Below are 18,658 nucleotides of genomic sequence, written 5' to 3'. Positions count from 1 at the left end.
TCTCAGACAAACATGTTTAATTTCCCCTCACTTTCTTGCTGCTTGAATGTCTGTCATGTCTATTACTATTTATGTTACAGCTGCATGAAGTTATACATACCTACATAACTACTAATGTCCGAGTACAGTACACAGACATTTTACTTAGACATCTTACTTTTTCTTAAACAGAGAGGACATTGTTTTATTGTGGTTTAATATAAAACTAAATCGAAAAAGTATACATTTAATAGGTAATCATGGGTTCTTTATTGCTATAGGTTTTTTTCTTCATTTGTCTTGCAAACAAGGTACACAGTCTTGCAAACAAGGTACACAGTCCAAAATAGCTCTGTCATCAGGCTGGGGGTAAACACACAACATACACTGCCAATGGCTGAATAAAAACGACAGAGGGAATTATTTTTTAATAATTCAATGCTGTATTTATTGTAGGAAATTCATTCAAACTCAACCTTTCTAGATATGAAATCTAGAAAGGTTGAGTTCATCAATGAATTGATGAAGGCCCTGATGAGTATCAATTGCCTGCCTTCACTTCCCTGTGTTAATCACAACAGTCAATAAGTCATGATCAATGTCAGAGCAGGGAAACAAAGAAGAAGAGAGAAGTGATTATGTTTTTCTTGGAGGGTCTGATTGTTCTCTTTGCTCACGTTTTTCACCCCCTTCCTCTGCACTGTAAACCCCGCCCACACGTGCTCCCCTTCTCCACCATTGGTCGTCGGTCTGCAGTTTTAACCACGCCATTGGCTGCTGCGCACGTCACTCTCGCGGGACTGCACTTATTTACCGAATGTATGAGGAAGGGGGCTGGTATTCTGCTGTAGGGGCTGCAACAGCTGACTACTGAGCACTTTAGCCAGTGCCTCAAGGAACAAAGAGAAGACACGGCCACCGGGGAGACACTTTAATAAGAATTAAACAGTTTTCAAATAAACCCTTTAAGACGAGGGGAAGACATGAGGCACGCAGTGGCACCGGCGCAGACCGTGGAAAATAACTCTTATGCGGTGACAGGCTTGTTAAAGATGTGCACCCATTGTCAACGGCTCAGCAAAAAGGTAGGAGAAAAACAGTGAAATTAAACTGTATTTAAAATGCAAACGCACGTTTCTGTAAAAGCGCCTGTCTTTTGGTTAGTGTGTCACATCGTCGTTATATTGAGGCGACGTTGTTTTTCTGCGGCTGTGAACCAACGGGCTGCAGTGCAGAGTCTTTGTCCAGACTTGTTTACCAGACTGAGGACAGTTTGGGGTCTCCGCTGGCAATTTCTCTGAATTTTTTTTAAAGGATATTTTCCATTCAGTCCACGATCGAGTGACATGTTTAAATGGACGCACTACACTCAGTGTCATTACAGAACTTACATAGAATTTACACAAAAACAAGCCGCAGAGACTGGTCTCGGTCATTCATTCGTCATTGTTGCGCAGTGGGACATTGTCCACCAGGAGACATGTTCCAACAAGTTGCGCAAAGTTAAAGGACATCACAGTATGAATGCAATGTTTTTTTTTTTTTTAGCCATTTACTTTCTTGTCATTTGGTTTGACTGTGTCATGTCCCTGTTTCATACACTTCTCATTCACTGCACGTACGGACATGTATCAATTTGTATGTAGTGCATAAAAAAATCTAAACTTTTCAAGGATTTAAAATAATAATAATTTCGTACAATATTCTACTTTATTATTTTATTATTACAATAGAATATCCTTAGTGTTGCACTAACTGACATTTCTCCTTTAAGACCATTTATCCAAGTAGGAACAGCTCAACAAGAGTCCCTTTAAAAGTTGAAGAGACTTTAAAATGGAACCATAATGAGGTAGATGTCATGGTAATAAACAAGTAAAACCAGCAGGGACTCTGGTAATTGTAATGTAATGTATAAACAAATTACAAATGACAATGTTCTCAAACTAAAATTGATTCTGTTTACTGCCAGAGATATCAAAGAAACCAGACTTTAAGAAATTTTTCTTTTTTAAACCTTACACTTTTTGAAATGATAGTTGCCGATCATTCTGGGTGTTTATTGGTCATTGACTTGACTGATTATTGCAGCTCTACTATAAGAGTGAAGACCAAAAACCTTGAGTGTGTATTTAAAGACCACACATTTCTCCTTTTTTGTTCTGCAGAATTCTGGAGTAAGGATTCCAAGACCTTTGGGAAACGGACCAAGCAGATTTATCCCAGAAAAAGAGGTACAGTAGCAGAGTAAATAAACACACAGTACAGAAAATAAATACTGCTTCATACAGATCTCCCCACAGAGACCCCTGTTTCGTCGTAAACGCTGTGCTTGACGTGTGCTCTTACTTTTTTATTTTTAGATCCTTCAAGTCAGTAAAGTGGACGCCAGAACACAGTCAATATTTGAGGATGCGTTTTCAGCCCTCGGTCGCCTGGACAACATTTCCCTGGTTATGGGCTTCCACCCACAGTACCTGGAGAGTTTCCTCCGGACACAGCACTACCTGCTGCAGATGGACGGACCCCTACCTTTGCACTACCGGCACTACATCGGCATCATGGTGTGGCCCTATCCAGCCTCAGTGAATTTTGAAATGAACTGTGAGGTCGACTGTAAAGTACTTAATGGTTAACTCTTTCCTCTCCCCCTGATCATGCAGGCGGCAGCTAGGCATCAGTGTTCGCATCTGGTCAACCTGCATGTGAATGACTTCCTCCAGGTGGGAGGAGATCTGAAGTGGCTGAAAGGCCTGGATGAAGCACCACAGAAGCTACAGCAGCTCGGAGAACTCAACAAAATCCTGGCCCACAGACCGTGGCTGCTCACCAAGGAACACATCGAGGTGAGAGACAGGTCACAAGTCTTATGTAACAAACTGTATGTAACAACAGGTCACAAGTCTTATGTAACAAACTGAGATCAGAGGTTGAGATATGTCTGCAGCGGTGCGATTTAGATGTTTCATGACAGACAAAAACAAAGAGATAATAATTTAAATTTGAAATAGAAAACATATTTTTCCACTGGTTGAGAATGACAACATAATTGTCATCATTGTCAATTTTCCACTGGTTGAGAATGACAACATACCGTAATTGAAGTCATCGTTTGGCTCTGGTCAGCATCACTTGCTAATTTTTCCTTTTCCATCTTTTTTTCCAGCAACTTCTAAAAGCCGAGGAGCACAGCTGGTCTCTGGCGGAGCTAATCCATGCCGTGGTCCTCCTCACACACTACCACTCCCTCGCCTCCTTCACATTTGGCTGCGGCATCATGCCTGAGATTCAGTGTGACGGCGGACACACCTTCAGACCCCCCTCCCTGAGTCACTACTGTGTTTGTGACATCGCTAATGGCAACGGTCATCTGAATCACCACGATGATCTGCTCAGAAACCAGGTGAGTGCTTGTTGTTAGACCAGGTTCCTGACGTGACCTTTTCAGTGAAATTTAAGGATCAAGTATGTATGAATTGTTTGTGAACATATGATATCTAGTTTGTTCTTCTGCTATTACTGCATTATGAATGATCCAGTCTAAGAGTTGAATATATTTTAAAACCACCAACTTCGGTGGACAAAAATTAAACAACATGTTTGTTTCTGTAGGAGGTTTGTGGTGAGGTGGAGGTGCTGATGGAGCGGATGAAGCAGCTGCAGGAGTGCCGTGACGATGAGGAGGCCAGTCAGGAGGAGATGGCCACACGCTTTGAGAGAGAGAAGACAGAGAGCATGCTGGTGGTCTCAGCGGAGGAGGACGAGTGCGTTCCCTCGAGAGACATCTCCCGACATTTTGAGGACCCCAGCTACGGCTACAAAGACTTCTCAAGGAGAGGGGAGCATGTGCCCACCTTCAGAGCACAGGTTTGTCTTACAGTCTGTCTGTCCAAAGGCTGTGAATACATTGTTTTACAATCAGGAACTCATTCTTTTAAACTGTTCTCTAGGATTATAGCTGGGAGGATCATGGCTTCTCTCTGGTCAACCGACTGTATCCCGATGTTGGTCAGATGCTGGACGAGAAGTTCCAGATGGCCTACAACCTGACCTACAACACCATGGCAACGCACAAGGATGTGGACACCAGTATGCTGCGCAGAGCCATCTGGAACTACATTCACTGCATGTTCGGGATCAGGTGAGCGGCAGCTCAGAGTCAAAGCCGAGGCAGGTTTTCTTACATCCTCGTCTTCGACATTGTGGTCACAGCTGTGTTTTTCTGTCACACTCAGGTATGACGACTACGACTACGGGGAGATAAACCAGCTCCTCGACCGCAGCTTTAAGATCTACATCAAGACCATGGTGTGTAGTCCTGAGAAAACCACCAAACGAATGTATGAGAGTTTCTGGAGGCAGTTTCAGCACTCTGAGAAGGTGAGGTGACGCCGGTTGAAGTTTTCAGTTGCATATTGTTCAATTGTATTTTTTTTTTACTGTCTTTTCAACTAAAACTAATTACTAACTCATGTCTCTCTTTCTGTTTTCTGCAGGTCCACGTTAATCTGCTTCTTATGGAAGCGCGTATGCAGGCAGAACTTTTATACGCTCTGAGAGCGATCACTCGCTACATGACATGAAGTGCTTTTGGCTTTTTTTTGTCGTTGTTTACTGTCATTTTGCTATCTTTTCTGGGACACATCAAGAAAAATGGAGAAGAAGGATAAGAACAAAAGAAAGACAAATCCAGGGATGGGGTGGGGGGGCAAACAAAAAACATCTTCTGAAGAAGCCTCATCTCAAGCTACAAGGGATTTCATGAACTATTTGTGTTGCCTGCAGTGCCAAAAGCGACCATGAGAGGTCAGCCTGGAGCAAACTCCTGCTCAGCTGGTGGAGTTTGAGCCAGGCCGCAGTACTGGGGTTTAGGGGCAGGCAACCAGGACAACGTCACAGTATTTCAGCATGCAGCACATTGATTGCCAATCTCTTTTGAGTAGGGATGTACGATAATATCGGCCGACCGCCAAATGATAAACAGTTCATCGCTATCCACTTGGCTAGGCCATTCGCAGGCCTGTCGGTCACAGACTTGCTCATACGCGGGGTGTTCTCCTCAAGTTTAGTTTGGCAAAGAGCTTTGCTGTGACTCGCTAAGGGCGGGCATACACTGTACGATTTTAGCCCATTTTTGACCCGATTTTTGTGATAGTAACCATGACTGTACGTCAGTGGCATGAAAATATGGAGGCGAGATTGATAGAGCTGTGGCACTGTCCGCAATGTCCACAGCTGTCAACAGACAGGACAGTCAGCACGACGAGCCGTTTTCACCCGCACAGTGTGAGCTCTCTGGTCGTGTTCGATGATCTGACTGTACAGTGTGAGTACATAAATCGTGAGCTTTGTCCGTACATCACTCGTACAGTGTGTGATGGTATCAACGACAAGATTTTAAAAAATCGTACAGTGTACGCCCGGCGGACAACTGTCACAAGCTCCTCCTTTTTTTTCTAAAAAATGCAACTCACATACAGCAACAGTAAAGCTAGAGGTTAAAAATTAGATTAACGCAATTAAAAAACATAACGTGCTAAATGTGTCTGTAATTAATTAATCGCAATTAACACGTTAATTTGACACCTTAAGTGCAATGCCCGGCAACAGAGCAGTCAGATGCCTCCAGTGCTCTGAAGAACTTTTATTGAAACACAATTGCAATAACTCGTTCTAAACTTGTTTACTCAACCCAGTTTCTCCGGAAATTAAGTGTTTGGACAATATCGCCATATTAGATATTGGCAAAAGGTTTAATATCGGACATCCCTACTTTTAAGTAAAGACTCATAGAAAGTTCCCAGAAAGCTGTGCAGCCACAGAGTCTGCACATTTGTGTTTGTTTAGTTTCTCTTGACTGTCTTTGTGTTTTGTTTTGTAATAGGAGCAGTAGGTGCTGTTTGTCAATGTGGTTGCTGTCAGTGCAGTTGAAAGCATATACGTTAAGGCATTGTTTAGGGTTTTTTTTTTTTTTTTTTTTTAACTTTAACTTTAACGTGTGCCTGAACTATCCGGCACAGTGTGCATACGTGCTGATGCTGCTGCTCCCATGTTGTATTCTGTGGGATCATATTGATCTTTTAATCACCCCCTCATCACCTTCTTATTCCCCATTAGCCCCCTATCCATTTTTTAAAAAAATGCATTAACCCCCACCTCCTTTTCCGATCCCTTTATCCCAAAATCTTAAAACGTCAATGTAAGCTAACCCGAGGAATGTGTGAAACCTGTAGAGAAAAACTCAAAGAACACTGAGCCCTTTTTGAGTTTGACTGTACACGTGTGGGTGTGCGTGGATGACTTTTGTGTTCACAGTGACTGAGGTGTGGATGTCTCTCTGTGGTGTGTGTGTGTACAGTATGTGAGTGTGTATGTTTCACACATGACAGAGGAAAAGAAAATCTTTATAGTACGTCTTTAGATTTCATGTGTCAAAAAAATGTAGCGAGGCACTTTGAAGGAAAGACTTCTTGCTTCTGCTGTAGCTCTGTTATAGTGAAATAACTGTTTTATCATTTGTAAATGTTGATGACGATCTTGTTTTCTGTTTTTGGAAAAAGACAAAAAAAATCTTTAAAAAGAAAGTTAGAAAAACCAGGTTTTCCAGGAGGGATTTGCTTCCGGTTTGCTCTAAACCACACTTTATCTGTCTTCCGCTTATCCCAGCTGCCTGGTGGCCCTAACAGTTTCAAAGCTTTGGATTGTGAATTTTACCAGTGAATGAATACCTCTTCAGTTTTTTGTTTTTCAATGTAAAAACATACGAGAAGTGCTCTTTTATGGAGCAGAGACTCTCTGTTTCTGGGGCTGCCGTGTTTCCCTCACTGGGAGATCCGGCCGGCCCTCATGGTGCCGACTGCGTTCGATAATCTCTCGAACGCAAAAGGTTGTAGCTGTGCTTTTTTCCCTGCCGGGGAAGTCTAACAACTGCAGAAGCATCTTTTTGTTTCATTTTTATTATGAACAGAGGTATGAAAAAAAACTCTGCTATTTTGTTTTTGTTTACTAAAACCTGTAAAAACTGCATTCTTCTGAGTTTGTGAGAAGAGAAGCAGACAGATGAGTGATGGTGCAGGAGGAGCGTGATGATGATGATGATGATCATTAAGGAATGGTACATTTGCAGGTGGTTTTGAGAGGAAGTGGAGGTTTGTTTTTTCTCAGACATTCTGACTGATGTCAGTTACTGACACTTTTTATATGGAAGTAAATGGAAAAAAAATTGACAAAAAAAATAAACTATGGTATTGAATCGTTGTGTACCCTTCGTAGTTTTCTCCTGAGTAGTTTGATTTTCGTGGCTTTTAATGCAGATTATATCAGACGAGAGGAATCAACAGTCAACAGCACAATCAGTGTTTCTATCGACTCACTTCCACTGCTCAGTTGCACAAGTGCAGGCAGCACGCTGCGTAAGCCGCTGTAACTTGTATTAAGCAAATTCGTTTTATGCAAAAAGGATGATTCATCAGAGATGTGAGGTTTGACTCACGTCTGGATTTCAAAATCAAAGCTGGACTCAGGTGGATTTTTTTGTTTTTTGTTTTTAGTATCAGTGAGGTCCAGGAAGTTTGCTTTTACTCTATAAGCTTAACAGGTCAAAGGTTCTCTATGGAAAAACAATTCAACGGGACGAGAGAGAGTGATCCGTTCTCCTCACCTCTCTGGGTCAAATCCCTGATGATTTGCCTTTTGAGGCTGGTCAACATCTGAACCTGAGACCACTGTCTGTCGGAACACAATCACCAGCAGAAACTCAGCGTTGCCCCCACTGACCAAACTGCCTTCACGCTCACAACAGTTTTTGGTGTTATCGCTCAGCCAACAGCCTTTCATATCAAGCTGAGAGATTCTGTGGAGAACAATGTTTGGATTTTATATTGTGGTTGTTCTACATTCATGTGAGATCTGTGGGGAACAGACATCTTTCAATTTTGCATTAAGTGCCGGTCATTTGTTTTGATGTTATAACAATGTGATTTGAATAAATACTGTACTTTAGGCAACTTGGTGTAACTTGTAAGCACTGCCTGGCCCCGTATCTGTGTCATAATAAAGGCTTTGAGAAGCAAACGCATGTGTTTTTTCTTTTTTTTCTTCCCTCTCCTTTATTGTACGTCAGTCAAGCTCCAGTGTCACAATAGTCACACAATAAAAGATCTGCCCATGAGGTCAGTTCCAGGTTAGTCATCTGTTCTCCATAAAACAGTTAGCGTTCTTACAAAACACATTCACATTGTCAAAGTGCAAAAACGCTGACATGATCCCTGAGCAACTGAAGAGGAAACAAAAGGAAGAGAAGAAGAGATAAGGTGCATAGATGTTAATTCAAAAGACAACCAAATATAGAGAAATACATCTGAGTTTTTGTTTAGCTCTGAAAGTTATTAGTAACATTTCCACCATGTAATGTTCTAAGCAAACAGCATCAACATTTCAAATGACTGAGATGAAGCCAACTGTTGATCCTGTTCTGACCAGTCTCCTCTCCACGTCCCGGTCCATCTCAGTCCGTCTGTTCTTTTGACTCAAGTGCCCTAATCAACTTCTGAGCCACGGCTTGGAACTCCAACTCCCAGCATGCCATGTGGTAGTCCCTCAGGTGTTCATTATTTGCACAATGCAGCACCTTGTCTTTAACTAAGGAAAAAAGAGCAGTGAGGACGACGTCAAGGTGTGAGTTTTTATCATGATTCCACTCTTTCACATTGACCCAGAGAGCTGTGACCTCTGAGAGGTCACTCATGTGATGAAGAGCTGAAGAGCTCCAACTCTGGATTTTAATGGATTAGTGATAAAACAGACCTAAGTATGTGGTCAGGGTCTCCAGCAGAGAGTTTCTCTCCCGGTTGTCCAGCAGCTCCTCTGAACCACCAGTGATCAGGTTCCACAGCGCCTGACAGACCTGCCCTGCCAACTGCCAGTCAGCTGGTCCGAAGTCTCTGAGACAGTCCAGCAGCCTGACCACACACACACACACACACACACACACGGGATTCACATGACGGGCAGATTTGTGAGCATTAGCTCTACTTCACTAAACCTACATGAAAGAAGACTCTCTCTCTGTGTGTGTGTGTGTGTGTGTGTGTGTGTGTGGTAACCACGAACTAAGCAGTTCATTGTTCAGTGAACATCCACCTTTTGAAGCCATAAGCTTACACTGTATAAAGAGGATAATGCCATTAACCTTTGTGTGTCCACATGTCAAAAACCTGGACATTTTGGAAAAAATCCAGTCTTTTTTTAACTCAAATCAAAACAGATCAAAGCTGAGATGATTGGCTGTTCATTCCTCACACTGGAGCGGTCATTGTTCTTCACTGATTGTCCAGAATAAAAATCACATTTCGCTAAAGATCGTTTTCTCTCTCCGGCTGACAGTAATTGGAGAAGTGAAAATGCTGCTCTGTTAGTTTGGCATTTTTGTCACTGTTTGCTAATTGCTAAACTTGTGCTAAACTGGTTTGGAAGTTTCTGTATGGGATACATGGCAACAATACTTGTTTCTGACTTTTCTAGATTTTTAGCAGACGACCTCCTGAGCCCTTACTTGGATGGCGCCCCCTCCACTGAGAGGCTGTGTCTGTTTGGAGGGTCCATGGCCAGGTTGGTGAGAACTCCGCAGGCCGAAAAACACACCTCGGTGCTTCTGGAGTCCAGCAGGGTCACCACAAACCTGTGCACTGGGGAGGAGAGAGAACGGAGCAGAACGATGGAGGGACAGAGGCGATGAGGATGAAGCAGGACAAAGGTAATGAAAGGCTGCTGTCAGCAGAGTCACAGGGCAGCTTTACACTACACTGCAGCTGGCCTTGGAGATAAGTGCAGCCCAAACATCTTATAACATGGTGTTCCAAACTTTATCTGCAGCACCCCCCTTTTGTAGATGCCAATTGTCGAGCACCCCCCCCCCACCCTTGAGAAAATGGCCTAGATGTTTAGTTCAGTCCTTATATGTTTGTTCTCCAGTTATCACACCGTCTTTGCCAACTTTAGCACCAAAAACAATATAAATAGACATATACCTTTAAAACGTTGGACATGAGTTCTATTCCTGTTTGTGTCCATAACATACCTCTGTTTTCCATAATAAAGTCCCGCACTTCCTTAGACAGTGACATGTTTCCATACACCCGTGTGGCCTCCAGCAGGGCAGTGGAACTGGAGCTGAGCATCAACTTCAACAGCACTACAGTTAAAAAATAAACAGGTAATATTGCCATTAGTGTGACATTAACCATGATTAAAAACATTAAAAATAGAATAAAATCAAATCTTACACTTTGTGATGGAGAGCTGATTATGTCTGATCACAGAGCTGTGCTCCTGGTAGAAGGACAGATTGTTGATGGTGGCAGCAACGTTCACCAACAGCTCCTCGCTCTCCTCCACACACCTTAGCTCTGTGTCACACACAAACACACACAGCTATAAATGATCACCTTTTAAACTTTTCATTTATCGTCTTTATTTTAAACAGGTTATAAAATGTGCCCAATGTAGAATATCGCCGGCTGCTGGCCAGCACAACGGACTGCACTGTAAAGGTGTTTGGCAATTATCCTGACAGATATACACTAAACGCAGTGTGGTAGCGAACTTAGCTTTAGCTTTAGTTATACGGATATTAAACAGTAGCAAACATTATTACAGGTTGAGATATAAACTTCTTTGAATCAGTGTTATCATTATTCATCATTATTTTATCTTCGTTTATTAGGTTAATTCGCTTTTCTTCTATCGAACGTATCTATTTTCTTCATGTTTCACAAGGGCAGTTAAGCGTAGGGACACATTTTATGATTAAATCCTGTCTGGTAATGCGGTCAATCATTGTCTGAAAAAAGTCAATAACACTTGGCAAAACCTGGTTTCATTTAAATCAAGGGTTGAATTTCCCTTCCCTGCTCATTTTGTGTACTCGCCACCTGGGGACGAAAAATCAGAACGCACTACGTTTAAACACTCGCTTTGTAGTGAAAAATATTTTTTTCACAAAGTTACTAAAACGTTCAAACATGTGAAAAAGTTTCATGAATTTATATCGTTATTTTATTTTTTTAAATTCGCTTTTCTTCTGTCGAAAGGTATCTATTTTCTTCATTTTCCACAAGGGCAGTTTAGCGTAGGAACACATTTTATGATGAAATCTTGTCTTGTAATGCGGTCGGTTGTTCGGTTTAGCTCCGCCAACAACGAGGTCCGACTCATAGGTTTTCGCCCTCTAGTGACTCAAACACGAAGCCACACTCAACATTGGGCCGCACATTTTGGCGGGAAGATGTTGATTTGATTTGAGCATACAACCTATGAAATGTGTCCCTACGCTAAACTGCCCTTGTGGAAAATGAAGAAAATAGATACCTTTCGACAGAAGAAAAGCGAATTTAAAAAAATAAAATAACGATATAAATTCATGAAACTTTTTCACATGTTTGAACGTTTTAGTAACTTTGTGAAAAAAATATTTTTCACTACAAAGCGAGTGTTTAAACGTAGTGCGTTCTGATTTTTCGTCCCCAGGGGGCGAGTACACAAAATGAGCAGGGAAGGGAAATTCAACCCTTGATTTAAATGAAACCAGGTTTTGCCAAGTATTATTGACTTTTTAAGACAATAGAATGTTAACGTACAATTATTTATTAAAAAGGGATATTAAGTAAAATGGCTGCCAGGTTGATATAGTGTTTTGCTTGTGGAACATGAATAAAATAGATACCTTCCAATGGAAGAAAATGGAATTAAACGAATAAACGAAAATAAATCAATGAATAATGAAACTACTGATTCAAAGAAGTTTATATCTCAACCTTTAATAATGCTTGCTACTGTTTAATATCCGTGTAAATAAAGCTAAAGCTAAGTTCGCTACCACAAAGCGTGAATGCTGCGTTTATATCTATATCTGATTGCCAAACACTTATCGAGTAGTCGGTTGTGCTGGCCACTAGACGGCGATATTCTGCAGAAAATCAAATTTAAAATAAAAACAGCGTATTTGGTTAACATTTAAAAACGCACAAGAGACGACTATTAAACCCGCGATTCATTAGTTAAAAGACTAATTATCTTATTGAATTATCAAAATAATAAAATTAGTACAATTTTACACTTTTGATTAATTTTTGATCTTTTCTTTACTCTCAGGTTATATACACATGGTGTATAAAATTTGCACTACCCCCCCTCCAAAAAACCCCCACCATATACTGTTTTTCCAAAAATTGACTAAAAAAAAACATTTTGTGAAAAATTTATGGAGGAACAGAGGAAGGTCTAAGGGGCTTTATTATGGCAAAAATCATAATCAAAATTATTTTGATTCATACTGAAGTTACAATTATTCAAAACAATTATTGGTTTGGGAATTTGCTATTATTAAACTTTAAACTTTATTGTACATAAAAAAAGACAAAAATACATTAAAACAAAATGGCAAAATATAAATAATATTGTATTGGGCCATGTCTAGTTATTTTTTGTGTTATTACCAACATTATACCTGAAATGTTCCGTGTTCCTCTGGGGATTATGGTTCCGTGGCACATTTTGTTGTGTTTTTTCCAGTTCTTCCTGAGCAGTCAGTAGGGTTTGTTTTCAAAATGTACGTACGATTCATCAGCCCATTGGGAAGCTACAGGGAAAGGGCTATACTGGTAGCTCACAAGTGACGCATTGGAGACCCCTGTTCTAACTGAACGTTCTAGGACATTTTTCATCCCTCAAACAAATACTTTCTGCTTTTCACTGTGAGAAATGTGGGTTTCACTCATCAAGGCAACGTGGCCATGAACAAAACTGAAAGATAATGAATGTGATAGAGAATGTAGTCCAACCTAAAAATGTTCAGAAAAGTGTTGACCCTGGGCTTTTAGCCCTGTTTGTGAATCACACACTTCACTGACGGTGAGACGTTATCATTAAAGCAGCTGTTATCTCCTTAATTTTGCCCTGATATAAAGCCACTTCAATCATCAGCTGCACACATACTGTATGTCACCGTGACACAGTAGCGGTACATGTTACTCTGCGAGCGTCCTGGAAACGGAGTCAGCTCCTGATATAGCAGCAGATGTTGTGCATTCGGTCGTAAATTGCGTAAGCTGTGGTTGCAGTGTCAACCCCGGTGCCTGTGTCACACACAGTTTTGTGTCTAGGTCTGACTGGAAATGCCCCTTTGTTGTTCCCATCCCTCCCCCCAACCAGAGCTCTATAATGTGTAGCAGCATGAAGACTGTCATGAACTCGGTCTGAACAGTTCAGTGAGCAGCCCGGGCCTTTCATCTTCGCTGAGGTTTGGGTTTCCTGTCTCCAGATGTCACATTCTCCTGCAGTCGTTCACTGTAGGTTTCTACCTTCACTTCCTGTCTTACTCCCTGGCTTCACATTACAACTCTCTACATCATACATCGCTTATACACCGGTCTGTTTTCTTGACTCTACGTTATCGCTCCTCCAAATGCCATCGTGCCTGCTTAGGCGTCTTGCAGAGCAGATATTGAGAATTTCCCTCCCACCTGAACATCAACCTGTCCTGAAACCATCAAACCGCACGAGAGAATTTCACAGTCAACAAACCAAGGCTGGCTGTGAGACATGACTGAACATCCTGCTTATACATCAAACAGTCAGATAGAAAAAAAAAAGGTAAACCAGAAGAGGATGTGCTGCAAGCTGAAAACAAATGATGGAATAACACACAAATAAAAGTGTGTTTTCAATCAAAGTCTCGTCCTGTTCCCAGCACAGAGGAAGTGGTTTTGTACCTAGCAGATACTGTACTTTACATACAAAGTACTGAAGATATTTTTATAACTGAGGAGCATTTCAGATAAACACTGCGTCCTCTGCTTTGTATAGAAACACAGTTCAGACGTCATATCTGGTAAAATGCCTTCAGCTACAACTGTTTGTTGTGGTGGTTTAACAAGTCATACAGTCAAAAGAATATTCTTTCGTTTACATTCACGTTTACATTTATGCAGTTAGCAGATGTTTTTAACCAAAGTGACTAACAAGTGGAGGATTAAATCATGGCGATGGTAGGGGAGGTGCGTTGTCATCAGGATTAGGGATTGAGTTAGGGTTAACGTTGTCTCCTTCCTACTGCTCCTTCTACTGGAGTACTGAGCAACACATGATGTGTACCCCAGCACAACCCCATTGTACTAGGTTCAAACCTAGGGTTAGCGTTAGGTTGTGAAGGTATGAAGACGCTGTCCCCCACAGCTTTGTTACGCCTGTTTTTACAGTAAAACAATTGGATTTTAAGTTGTTCTTTTTCTTTCAGCTTTGTCCTTTTTGCCACAGCAGATCATTGATTTCCATCTCTCCCTGTTCTCTGTATCTTCTACTCTGACTCCAACTATCTGCATGTCCTCCCTCACTGCATCCATATATCTCCTCTTTGGCCTTCCTCTCTTTCTCCTACCTGGTAGCTCCATCTCTAACATTCTTCTACCAATGTATCCACTGTTCCACCGTCCTGTAAACCTTTCCTTTCACCTTAGCTGACACTCTTCTATCACAGATCATTCCTGACTTCCTCATACAAAACCACAATTCCTCCCGTGTCATATGCCTTTTCTAAATCTACAAATACACAATGGAGCTCCTTCTGACCGTCTCTGTACTTCTCCATCAGCACCGGTATGGAAATTGCTTTAGTGATTCGCATATTTGATTTGGCTAAAAGTTTTACACTGGATGCCCTTCCTGACGCAACCCTCAGCATTTATCCGGGCTTGGGACCGGCACTATAAAACACTGATTTGTGTACCCTAGTGGCTGGTTTAATTGGATTTTAAGTTGAACCAAGTTATTTCTTTTTACTGTTTTGTTTTGTAAAAGCACTTGATCGTTCCTTGTTGAAGCATCTGTTCTCAGCTCACCTAGTGTCTCCATTAGAAGCTGAATACAGGTGGTGTTGTTTGCCATGGATGGACCAACAGCCGGGTGGATGCACATGTTTGCCAGCACGCTGACCAGCTTCACCAGAACATCATCCTCCTGCAGACTCGCAGGAGATGCAGAGGTTTTGTCAGGGTGTAGGGCGTCTCTGTGAGGGTGCGTGCGTGGCGAAGTGCTCCTCCGCTGGTAGGTGTCGTACAGTCTCAGAAGTGTGTCCATGCAACCGTCGCACTCAAAAAGCTGCAGCCTAGCCTCCTCTACTTTGGCTGTGAGGTTCACCAGGGTGAACAGGAGGCGCACCACAAGATCCTGTCAGAAAAGAGTGGCCAATAAACCTGCGTTAAACATTTATAAAGTGAGGGGAGTGTAACAGCTACAAACAGCACAAAACACCCATGAAGCTAATTTGATTAAACAAAATTGTAGTTTTTCTGCTACAGTTTAATCTCCACATCACTGTAAACTTTCATTGTATTGCTTTGTTAGATTGTCACTTTTGAGACTGTGTTTTTTGAATTTATTTAACATGTTTCAACTGGTCACTTTAATATTGTCAATTTTTACTATTTTAATTTTAAATGATTTGCTTCTTTACCGGTTGATGCTGTTGTCAGCTTATACTTTATGTTCACAGATATTTAAATGAACTGCAAGCATTTAAATATTTTTCTTTTCTAAATCTTGTTATGTTCTGTTTATATATTATTCTGTTTATCTGTGTCTACTGTGCTGCTCAGCTCATCTGACTCAGCTCAGCACATGAACTACTCCAGGATGTGTTATAGATTCAGTATTCTTGAGTGAAGTCAGTTTTCTGTCCTGCTGGTGATCAGCATCAGTTCAGTTCACCTGCTCAGTCACCTCGTCAGCTCCACCTGTTTCTCCACAGCTGAGTGTAATCAGACTAACGGAGGAGTGAAGGTATATATACAGGCACCTCCTCACGCTGTGCCTTGATGCTTGACTGACAACAATTGTTTTGTGGGTTTAGTTTTTGTGTTAGGGAAAAGAAGAAGAAGTGACTGTTGATGTTTTTTGTTGTTTTACTGCATTTGAAAGTGACTCTTGTCAGATTCTTACGCTGCAGTTTTTGACCAATATGTTTTTGTTTTGAGTGTGTTTTGTTTTTTTTTAAGTTTGTGTTAACGGCAGGAGTTGAATATTGTTTGTTGGCTGCAAAGGTGAAAACCTCAGGTCAAAGTTGTCTTTGAACACGTTACATGAGACTGAATCTGAACACAAGGAGGCACAGCATCTGCAGAACTGTTGTCAACAGAAACCATGTGGTTTTTAACCAGATATCCACTGAAGAGTTCAACTTTGCATATGCATTGTGGAATCTGTTTTAACAGAAATAAACAAGTTCAGCAAAGAATAGCTGCAGCAGTCAAATAAGATGGTAACATTAATGAAAAACACAAATGAGCCCAACTTCAACAGAAACATTAGCTGATGGATATCTAAAATAAAACTGATCATTGTTGTTGCTTTAACAGCAACAGTGAAATGACTTTCATTGGTTGACCAACTAGGGATTTTCTCTTAATGTTTGACTAGAAATGCAGGTGAACCTGCTGCTCTGACTCTGCCTTGTCACTACATGGTGCTATAAACAAACTCAGTTACACTTCCTTATGACAACATGTTGTTTGAATGAACTACACCCTGGAGTTATAACACACTTGGAGAGGGTGAAAAAAAGTGACACATATTTCACACTTGGTGTATGACACCACTAAGTCAACAACACAAGTATCAGGTGAGCCAGGACCAATCATCTCCCTGTGACGTGCACTCACACTGTTGTGAGGACAGGACGTACTGTACTGTGCCTGGAATCAGGTCCTCCTCTCTGATATCTGTTGATACTTACAGAGCACCATAAGATCACTGAGATAAAACTGTTGCCTCAGTTGCATTATTTCCACTTCCCTATTTCAGCCTCTCTCTCTTCACTGTGTTGATATTAATGAAGTTTTGTCAATCGGCCTGTGTATTGACAAAGACGTCTATGGGTGTAAACATGCTGAATGGAGTCACTACTTCTGCAAATGTTCGTCTCAAAACTTTTAAAGCCACACATAAACACAGATCACAGACTCACCTGTTTTTGGTGATGTTTGCTCAGGAGTTCTAAGAATAGCCCGTAGCACTCGGGGTTCTGGGCCAGGGCGATGCGGCACTCAGAATAAGAAGAGAGTTTACTGATGGGGAGAAGGAGGGAGACAGACCACTGAGCATTAACCTCATGTGGAGACCATAACTGACTTTATTTTGTTACTATATCACAGCCTCTGGTTTGGTGGTGTTTTTATGAACTTAGGGCAAATGTTTGCTTGGTAAATAATGTATCAAATGCATGTCAAACATTAACTTCTATGATGAGCTTATTTGCTGCATTAACATTTAAATATATTGGCCTGAAGTTCAGCAGAACCCTGACTTGTATAATAAGGTGCGGATGCTGCATATAAACTCAGCTTTCTTTTCGACGTTGTTGTGTGACTGTATTTACCAGCGACTAAACAGACGTCTGGCAGCCGTACCTGTAAATTCTAGAAATGTTGGTGCAGATGTCTGGGTCTTTGCGGTGCCGCTGAAGCACCAGGCAAAGCTCTGAGAGAACGGCGAAGGAAACAAATTGTGGCCGAGAATCGGGGTGTTCTGCCAGGTTCCTCAGGGTCGCCGTCAGCTACAAGGGTCAAAGAGAAAGTGTATAGGTGAACATATGCGACATAATTAATCAGTTCAGCTATTAAAGGCTGTCCCTCTGCCTGTGAAGGAGGCCATGCAGCACAACGGCCGGAAACTATTCAGCACAGACATAAATCATTCCATCAGGAAACAGAAACTTCCAACGCACGGCAGAAACTGAAGGTTCTAGAAAGCAATGCTCCGCTCATTTCCCTCCTTACGGTGTAATGACTTAGCTACATATCAGATGAAACGCTGCCTCTAGATTCTTGGCACAGGCCAACCATGAGTTGTTAAAGGCAATCATTTCTGGAGGAGGGAGCAGGGTGTGTGCTGGACTTGAAATGTCCAAAACAGCAGAGAACATTATGGTCCAGCAGCAGATCATGTTTCAGTCACAAACAAAAATGTTTTTGTCCGGAGGAAAAGTCTGTTTCAGGAAACGAGTTTGTTAAGTTGACTTAACGTTGTGTTAAAGCTCCAGTGTGTGACTGATGCAAGAGTGTACATACAGACTGAACCTACTGTACACCAGTGTACCAGTATTTATCTAACTGTGGATGATCTTTCCAAAACAAAAGTTTGGTTTTCACATCCTTGAACTGAACTTTTCAAATAATACCTGAGTGGGGGCTACAGTGGTGTCACCTTTACTGGTTTTTATTTCCATCCATCCACCGGTAGATTGACCGGTAAATCGTGAGCTTCGCCTTTCGGCTCAGCTCCTTCTTCACCACAACTGACCAATCCGCCTGTCAATCTCCCGCTCCATCCTACCCTCACTCGTGAACAAGACCCCAAGATACTTAAACTCCTCCACCTAAGGGCAGGACTTCCTCCCCAACCCGAAGGGTGCAAACCACCCGGTCGAGAACCATGGCCTTTTCCAAGTCCACAAAACCAAGTCCACAAAACACAACGGACCGGTTGGGCAAACTCCCATGAACCCTCAAGCACCCTGTGGAGGGTATAGAGCTGGTCCAGTGTTCCACAACCAGGACGAAAACCACATTGTTCCTCTTGAATCCGAGGTTCGACTATCAGCCGGATTCTCCTCTCCAGTACCCTGGAA

The 18,658-nt window shown here is 41.8% G+C and overlaps 2 protein-coding genes across 3 annotated transcripts in view; one reads left to right on the top strand and one right to left on the bottom strand.

Moving 5' to 3' along the window:
- The window catches only part of sesn1 (sestrin 1), a 42,070-nt gene extending 34,018 nt beyond the window's left edge, over nucleotides 1-8,052 (top strand). The window contains exons 1-9 of one of the 2 annotated variants that reach the window (XM_008312676.3): nucleotides 805-1,064; nucleotides 2,148-2,213; nucleotides 2,343-2,543; nucleotides 2,643-2,825; nucleotides 3,146-3,382; nucleotides 3,592-3,846; nucleotides 3,930-4,120; nucleotides 4,215-4,359; nucleotides 4,476-7,603. In XM_008312676.3, coding sequence (XP_008310898.1) covers nucleotides 963-1,064; nucleotides 2,148-2,213; nucleotides 2,343-2,543; nucleotides 2,643-2,825; nucleotides 3,146-3,382; nucleotides 3,592-3,846; nucleotides 3,930-4,120; nucleotides 4,215-4,359; nucleotides 4,476-4,562 — 1,467 coding nt within the window. In that variant the 5' untranslated portion in view covers nucleotides 805-962 and the 3' untranslated portion in view covers nucleotides 4,563-7,603. Of the gene's footprint in view, nucleotides 1-804; nucleotides 1,065-2,147; nucleotides 2,214-2,342; nucleotides 2,544-2,642; nucleotides 2,826-3,145; nucleotides 3,383-3,591; nucleotides 3,847-3,929; nucleotides 4,121-4,214; nucleotides 4,360-4,475 lie in introns of those variants that run through there. The other variant, XM_008312674.3, reaches the window with a different exon arrangement.
- The window catches only part of armc2 (armadillo repeat containing 2), a 29,337-nt gene continuing 18,573 nt past the window's right edge, over nucleotides 7,895-18,658 (bottom strand). Inside the window, 8 exon segments of the mRNA XM_017033897.2 lie at nucleotides 7,895-8,619; nucleotides 8,785-8,939; nucleotides 9,533-9,665; nucleotides 10,058-10,171; nucleotides 10,263-10,385; nucleotides 14,874-15,201; nucleotides 16,997-17,096; nucleotides 17,439-17,584. Of these exon segments, the coding sequence (XP_016889386.1) occupies nucleotides 8,486-8,619; nucleotides 8,785-8,939; nucleotides 9,533-9,665; nucleotides 10,058-10,171; nucleotides 10,263-10,385; nucleotides 14,874-15,201; nucleotides 16,997-17,096; nucleotides 17,439-17,584 (1,233 nt within the window). The 3' untranslated portion in view covers nucleotides 7,895-8,485.

This window comes from Cynoglossus semilaevis, chromosome 7 (assembly GCF_000523025.1).
Source record: "Cynoglossus semilaevis isolate Cse_v1.0 chromosome 7, Cse_v1.0, whole genome shotgun sequence".
Taxonomy (NCBI): domain Eukaryota; kingdom Metazoa; phylum Chordata; class Actinopteri; order Pleuronectiformes; family Cynoglossidae; genus Cynoglossus; species Cynoglossus semilaevis.
The sequence above is the reverse complement of the archived record's forward strand: the minus strand, read 5'-3'. Positions and strand labels throughout refer to the sequence as shown.